Here is an 8,257-nt window from a genome sequence, read left to right as displayed (position 1 = left end):
TTTCGAAATGTTGCGGAACTTTATAGATTGCGCAACAATGTTTCTTTTTTACTTCCGGAATGTTGCGGACGTTTACGGATTACCTAACGATGGGGGTTAAGTACCTCGAGGCGGTCAAGCGAAGGTTGCATGCCACCAAACAATGGTTCCCGGACAAAATTAGGGTATGACAGTACTCATACTGTGTCGTCACTCGTGCATTGCATTTGTCTCGTCATTTTGTCATAGAAAGTCGGAAGGTCCGCATCACCTTCTTAAATGCATGCATGGGGGCACCATGGTAATGAGTGCAAATGAACCATGATGCCCAATGCATTGTGGCTAAGAAGAGATAGTCTTCTGGGCTCTTGTGTCTGTAAATAAAATGCATTTTTGTCATGCATAGCATAAACATTCCCTCATGCATTTGTCATATTTCTTCTATGATAGGGTGTCGAAGTATTGATCAGCAAAGTTTTTCATTCTAGCAAACATGGGATCAAACCAAGCACCCTCTTTTATGAAAAGGTTCTATCATGTCAAAATCAAGAGCGTAGAAGTAGCCAATTTGTGAGAGCTAGGGCAGTGGATAGATCAAGTTCGACGTCAAGCTTTCCGCAAGACATATGGGAAAATCTGGGACTTGACTATGATAGAAGTTTTCGTGGAAGTCATCGCATCCTTCACTCAGTACTATGACCAGCCGCTAAGGTGCTTCACATTTGGGGACTTTCAGTTGGTACCAACCGTAGAAGAGTTTGAAGGGATCTTGGGATGCTCGCTAGGAGGAAGGAAGTCGTATCTGTTTTCTGGGTTTTACCCCTCCATGGCAAGAGTAGCAAAGGTGGTCAAGATCTCGGTGCAAGAATTGGAACGAGTGAAACAAAATAGAAATGGGGTGGTTGGGATACCAAAGAAGCGCTTGGAAGAGAAAGCGAAAGCTTTGGCGGATCAAGGAGAGTGGACTTCTTTCATTGATGTTTTAGCACTATTGGTGTTTGGGGTCGTCCTCTTTCCAAATGTGGATGGGCTAATGGATCTAGCGGCGATCAATGCTTTTCTTGCTTATCACCATAGCAAGGAAAGTTCGGCCGTTGTTGTTTTGGTTGATGCCTATGACACGTTTGACCAGAGATGCAAGAAGAACAACGCGAGAATTGTCTGTTGCACACTCGCTCTTTATGTATGGCTGGTCTTTCACATTTTTCATCATGAAAGTAGACATGTTTGTCCCCTACAAGGTCACTACATATGTGCCGAGAAAGGGAAAGCAAATTGGGAGCAGCTCATGGCGGGTATGGTAGGGGCGTCCGTTAATTGGTTCCCTCGATGGAAGGAAGGAGGGGCCAGAGTTTTGTCCTCATGTGAAGGGTTCCCAAACGTCCCCTTGATGGGAACGAGGGGTTGTATTAATTATAATCCTGTACTTGTCATAAGACAACTAGGCTACCCTATGAAAGGGGCACCATCAGAAGAGAGTATCGCGCCTTTCATCGCATGAGGCTTCAGTGACCCCAATGCAATAATGCTTCAAAGAGTCTGAAAAGCATGGAATGCGGTGGAAAGAAAGGATAAGGAGCTTAGAGGAAGCAACAACCGTGTTAGAACGAGAAACGAAGAGGGCCCGAAAAGAAGAATGGGCCCGAAATAAGTTCTGAGGGGCTTTATGGGGCAGCAACAACGAACTCAAGCTTTGAAGGGCCAAAAGGGACGAGTGGAGGGTGGAAAGTATGATACTAGAGGACGAGTTGAAGGCTTGTCAATGGTTGAAGAAGAGCTTGACTGAATAGTTGAGTAGGACGGAAGAGAATATGTGGACAATCATTGACCAGTATAAAGAGAAGTTAAACCTAGTTGCTAACCATGAGCAAAGGCTAAAGGATGAGCATGCAAAAGTATCGGCTCTGCAAGCGGAAAAGGAAACAAGAGAGAGAGTGATAGATTCATTACACGGAGAAGCTATGATGTGGATGGATAAGTTCGATTTCACTCTGAATGGGAGTCAAGAGCTTCCCAGGCTATTAGCCAAAGCCAAGGCAATGGCGGACGTGTACTCAGCTCCCGTGGAAGTTCATGGGCTTTTCGATTATTGTCAACATATGATCGAGTTGATGTCCCACATAATTAGGAACCGCTGAGGCGTTTGTATTTATGCTTTGACTTTGACAAGATAAACAATATTGTCTCTTAATGAAAATGAGATTTGATTCAACCTTATGTCTTTGGTGAAATTTCTGCGTTGGTTCAATACTTCGACAACTTACCATTATCATGTATTCATGTTTAATTCGTTGTCGCATTACTCATTGCATTTTGTTCTTTTATCAGTCGTAGTCAAAGTAAACACAATAACCAAAAGGAACAAATGCGCTTTACTACACCCCTATCAAACTCGTTCCAAAACTAAAATCATGGGTGAGATAGAACAAGTGCAAGAGCAAATGAAGGCCGATATGGAGGCCATGAAGGATCAAATGACCTCCATGATGGAAGCCATGTTAAGTATGAAGCGGATGAAGGAGAACAATGTGGCCGCAGTTGCCGCCACTGAGGTGGATCCGACTCATCCATCCGCCATAAACCAAACAAGCCAACCAGTCCTGGACATGATAGGTCAGGGAAGAGAGGTGTTAGGCAGCACGGGCGGTCCTCACATGGGGAAAAATAGGACTTCTTTCCCATATGGCTTAACTCCCAACTATACACCACCCAATGCAGTGCACATGCCTAAGAAGAACCCTAACCACTCCGTTCCCATTCCCCTTGAAGGCCAGCAACCCCAGTTAGGACATGCACCTTTCACTCAGCCTGTAGGGGAAGCCTGTGAAGAGCCTCGGGATCATGCTCTGGGTGACTTCGAACCATACCCTACATTCGCCACTGAGGGACCAGCGTTTAGTGGTATACCTCAGCCTGATGCCGCGGGAGCTCCTCAACATCGCCTGTTGCAACCTTTGTTTTAAGTTCTTCACTTAAACTCTTGCAAGAGTCATGACTACTATAGGAGGCATGTTTTTCTCTTTTCATTTCTTTCATTATTTTTCTTCTTTCTTCCTCTCTTACTTTCTCTCTTTCATCTTGACTTATTTCTTCCACTCTTTTTTACCTTTTTCTTTTCTCTCTTGTTTTTCTTTCCATAACTTAAGGGATCTCAACTCATCTAATATTTTATACAAGGGGTCCTTAGGAGTAGAACCCTCACCATTAACACTAGATGAAGAATGAAGACTCATGTTGGTTCTTAAGTTATGGTTCTTTCTTGTTGGGGGTTTGAAAAAAAAAGGTAAAAGAAACTATGGTTGAAACTAGCCAAAATAAATAAAAGAGGTGTGAAAGATAAGGTAAAAACTAATTGGTAAAAGGCAAACTATCTAGGTGGTTTGACAATGGACGGTAAAGGAAATAAGCTATGAAAGTAAGCAAGAAATGTAAACTAGGCGAATCCTAAGAGTGTTTGGATGACCACATTTAATGTTTCCAACAAAACACTCACAATCCTAAGGGAAAATTGCCTAAAATTATTACACACAAATGGAAGTAGGGTGACCTATTGGAGGCTCCCAACTTACTTCCAATGAAAGACCTTTTTGTTACAAAATTTGAAAGCAATGAAAGTAAGTAAATTGTCAATTACAAAATTACAACAAGGTTCTCAATTTTGATGGTTGTTCTCTCTTTGGCGATTCACTCAATTTGGAGTGCTTCTTAGTCCAATAGCTCTTAAGGTGGTTTTCCCCTTGCTTCTTGACTCAAATTCTTCAAGGGATGGCACCAATCCTCCTTTCTAATTCCCTATATGGCAACTCACAAACAAGGAAACAAAGAGACAAGCAATAACCAAAGACCCAAAAAATGAAATGAAAGCTAAACCAATAGAGTTTTAACAAGACAAATTTTCAGGTATTTTTCAACAATTAAAGCAATGAAAAGCACATAAAAGCAAGCTAGGACTCAAAGAGAAACTTAGAATGGCTCTAGAGTAGAGTAAAAAAACTAAAATAAAAAGACTCAAGAAACCTCTAGTTTTGGAACTTTTTTTTTCACACTAATTTTCAATTGAAATTTCAGAACTAGGATTGGTATAAAATAGGCACCAATTATAGAACAAATTTTGAGCCAAAACAACAAGCACACTTCCCTTTCACTTTTTTTTCCTGCACACTGATTTTTCTGCCAACTTGTGTGATTTTTCTTATTTTTTCCTTTAATCCAAATTGCTTGGTTCTTTTTTCATAATTTTTCTCCAGATGTCTAGAAAATTAAGTAAAAATTTCAGCTCAAAACACGTAGTTACCAATTCCCAGAAATTTATACAAGTTCGTATGTTCAAGCTGCCAGCACCAGCGATTTCAACCTAGAAATCAAGAGTAGTGTTTATGTTGCTTAAGGCTTGGATAGTTACAATTTGTGTTTGCTTATGCTCAATTATCTTGAATAACACAATTCAAGAGAGCTTAAGACTTATTTTGATTCACAAATCCAGCCACAACTCAACACCACAACTCAACTTCATCCTAGACATCATGTAGGAAACTTAGAAAACAAAAAAAAAAAGAGTTCAACAACAAGACTACTTCTAGGAATTGATTTAGAACATGTTATGAACTAAATAACATGCATGAATTAGACTCAAAATTCAAAACATAGGCTAATAATGACAAGAATACACGAACAAATGTATCTATAATTCAATCAACAAAATAAAAATTCAACACAAACTTAGAACATAATGTGACAATTACTATGACTAAACATGACTCTAAGACAACATGGATTAAGTGATTTACACTTAGATTTTTGTGTTTTTTTTCTAATCAATCTTTTGAAAGAAAATTTAGATCTAAGGTTCAGCACCAGAATATTATGAATGAAAAATGATAGAACCTAAAATCAACACAAAAACATGATTCAAGAGTAGATCTACAAAATTTGAACCATAGAAATGCAAGAACAAGTGTAGATCTAAGATTTAATCGGTTTATTTTTTTTGAATCTACTCTAAACAGCACCAAACCTCAAGAAAATGGAGAATAAGATGAAGAACAAGGAATTAAAGAGAATTCACCGAACAAAAAGATAGAGGAAGCAAAAGAACATCACCTAGATGAAGATGCTTTGATACCACATAATATAGCTCCATGTGGAGCTTGTAGGCCTTGGATCTTCTTCATCAATGGATTCCTTTGCTTCTTGAGGTCTGATTGCAGCAGAATGGAGAAGGAGAAAGATGATGGAGACACCACTTCAAGTAGAAGATGAGTCTAGAAGAGGCTCACCATCATAGGAAGCCATGGATAAGAGCTTGAAGGTAGAAGAAGGTGAATGAAGGGAGATAAAGAGAAGAGCACGAAATTTAGTGTCTCTAAAGAAGTATGAACTTTGAACTTTAATTCTCAATTGATCAAAGTTGAAAAAATTCACACACATGGCCTCTATTTATAGCCTAAGTGTCACACAAAATTGGAGGAAAATTTGAATTTCTATTCAAATTTTACTTGAATTTGTGGAGCCAAAATTTCACTAATTATGATTAGTGAAATTTAGCTATGGTTCAGCCCACTAATCCAAGATCAAGTCAAAGATTCTCCAGTAAGTGTGCTTAGGTGTCATGAGGCATGTAAAGCATGAAGGACATGCACAAAGTATGACTATATGATGTGGCAATAGGGTGTAGCAAGCAAATGATCACCTCCCCCTCTAAAATTTAATTGGATTGGGCTTCTCCCAATTCAATTAAATTTATTTTCCAACACACATCAAATATTCACTTAATGCATGTGAAATTACAAAATTACCCCTAATACAAAAACTAGTCTAGGTGCCCTAAAATACAAGGACCGAAAAATCCTACATTTCTAGGTACCCTACCTACATTATGGAGCCCTAAATACAAGGCCCAAAAATAATAAAACCTTAATCTAATATGTACAAAGATAAGTGGGCTCATACTTAGCCCAATGGGCCCGAAATCTACCCTAAGGCTCATGAGAACCCTAGGGCCTTCTCTTGCATCTCTGGCCCAATCTTCTTGGAGTCTTCTATCTCTAGGGTCTTCTATCCAATCTTCTTAAGGATTGCACCCCCCATGATGGAAAGAGAAATGATAACCATGATAGTGGACACACTGCTAGTGTTCTACTATGAGAAGATGGTGGGTTACATGCCCTCTAGTTGCATAGATTTGGTATTTGCGGGTGAGAGGATTGAGGTAGGCTTGAGAAAGGGAAAGTTCAATTATGTTGCTTCTGCAAGCACAAACAATAGGAGGTTCGGAGCGAGTGGAGCTAAGAAGAAGGAGGGAGACACCCATGCTGTAACTTCAGCTCCTACATGGCCTAAATCCCAACAAACCCCTCACAACCCCACTTACCAATATTCCCTACACCAACCAAGTTATTCGGCCAACGTCGGAAACCCTCCCAATCCGGCGCCCGTCCAACAAAGGTTGCCTACTCAACCACAAAGGCCTCCCCCACAAAACTCATTTCCCGAACAATCTCGTCCCGCCGACAACACCAATCCCAGCATAAGCACCAATTTGGGAAAGAATTTTCCAACAAAGAAGCCTATAGAATTCTCCCCAATCCCGATGTCGTATGCTGACCTGCTACCATCCTTGATCACCAGCCAGATGGCGGCGGTGAACCCCAGGAAGATCTACCAATCTCCCTTCCCTCGATGGTACAACCCCAATGCAACTTGCACCTATCATGGGGGTGTCCCGGGGCATTCAATAGAGTAATGTGTGGCCTTCAAACACAAGGTATGGAGTCTGATTGACGCAGGGTGACTGACATTTCAAGAGGATAGCTCGAACGTAAGGGCAAATCCTCTCGCCAGTCATGGGGGATCGGCGGTTAATGCGGTGGAGGAGTGTGGACCTTGGGGCCCAAAGCAGATGGAATATATGTTAACCTCTAAGAGGTTCATATTGGAAGCGTTGTGCAAAGAGGACATGATTTTCCTTGATGGGGACAAGGGAGATTCTTGTTTGATACATCCGGGGGCATCACACGACATGGAGACATGCTCGGTGGCAGAGGAGCTGCTACAGGGAATGATGGACAAAGGCCTAATTGAAGTTTGTGGCGCAATAAAGGGGGAAGGAGATGTGTGCATGCAGTCATTTGATAAGAGCCCGAGCAAACCTAAGCCATTGGTGATCCACTTCACCAGGGATGTTGCCACACAAAAGTCCCGAGGTTTCCAGCCTGTCCCAGTTGAGAAGCATGCCTCTTTCCCCTACAAGAGTGACAAGGCGATGCCATGGAGGTACGCCATATAAGGGCCTGACAGAAGGAAGGACGCGTCCGTCATGCACATTAAAGATGATCCATCCTCTTCTAAGGTCACAAACATCTCTGGCATGGGCGTCATGACTCGTAGGGGGTAGATCTTCGCAGCACCTGAGCCACCGGTGTGATCCAAAGACCCAAAGGGGAAAGCAAAGGTAGGCATGGAAGAGAGCCATAAGGCGAACCCGATTTCGAATGACAAGGTCCCGGCCAGAAGGTTTGCTAAGGAAGAAGACGACTTCAACAAAAAGGGAATATCCGCTGAAGAAGCAACCGAGTTCTTGCGAATCATCCAACAGAGCGAGTTCAAGGTAATTGAACAACTAAATAAGACCCCGGCTAGGATCTCTCTGTTGGGACTGCTTATGAACTCTGATCCTCATCGGGCGCTATTGGTCAAGATTTTGAATGAAGCACACGTAGGACAAGACATATCTGTGGAGGGTTTCAGGGGCATAATCAACAACATCACGACCAACAATTACCTCACATTCATCGATGAAGAAATACCTGTCGAGGGTGGGGGACACAACAGGGCCTTGCACATATCTGTCAAATGTTTAGACCACATAGTGTTCAAAGTGCTTATTGAAAACGGCTCTTCCCTCAATGTCATGCCACTTTGGACAAGCTGCCTTTTAATGCATCACACCTAAGGCCAAGCTCCATGGTAGTGCGGGCATTCGACGATAGCCACCGGGATGTAAGGGGGGGAGATTGATCTCCCAATTCAAATCGGACCCCACGTATGCCAAATTATCTTCCAAGTGATGAACATAAATCCTGCCTACAGCTGCTTATTAGGCCAACCTTGGATTCATTCGGTTGGGGTAGTCCTTTCAACACTGCACCAGAAGTTGAAATTTGTGGTGGAAGGGCAATTGATTATAGTCTCGGGAGAAGAAGACATTCTTGTGAGTTGTCATTCTTCTATGCCTTATGTGGAGGCCATGGAGGAGTCCTTGGAAACATCTTTTCAGGCA

General features: G+C 41.9%; 1 protein-coding gene across 1 annotated transcript; it reads left to right on the top strand.

The window, feature by feature from the left end:
• The first annotated feature begins 628 nt into the window (after positions 1-628).
• Positions 629-1,480, top strand: LOC102669324 (uncharacterized). Its single transcript, XM_006574017.1, has one exon. It carries the CDS (start codon positions 629-631, stop codon positions 1,478-1,480), a length of 852 nt encoding a protein of 283 aa, XP_006574080.1.
• Positions 1,481-8,257: the final 6,777 nt, after the last annotated feature.

The sequence above is a fragment of the Glycine max genome, chromosome 1, assembly GCF_000004515.6.
Source record: "Glycine max cultivar Williams 82 chromosome 1, Glycine_max_v4.0, whole genome shotgun sequence".
NCBI classification, from domain to species: domain Eukaryota; kingdom Viridiplantae; phylum Streptophyta; class Magnoliopsida; order Fabales; family Fabaceae; genus Glycine; species Glycine max.
The sequence above is the reverse complement of the archived record's forward strand: the minus strand, read 5'-3'. Positions and strand labels throughout refer to the sequence as shown.

Excerpts from the sequence above, each read along its gene's own strand:
- LOC102669324 (XM_006574017.1), top strand. The coding sequence starts at position 629 with ATGATAGAAGTTTTCGTGGAAGTCATCGCATCCTTCACTCAGTACTAT.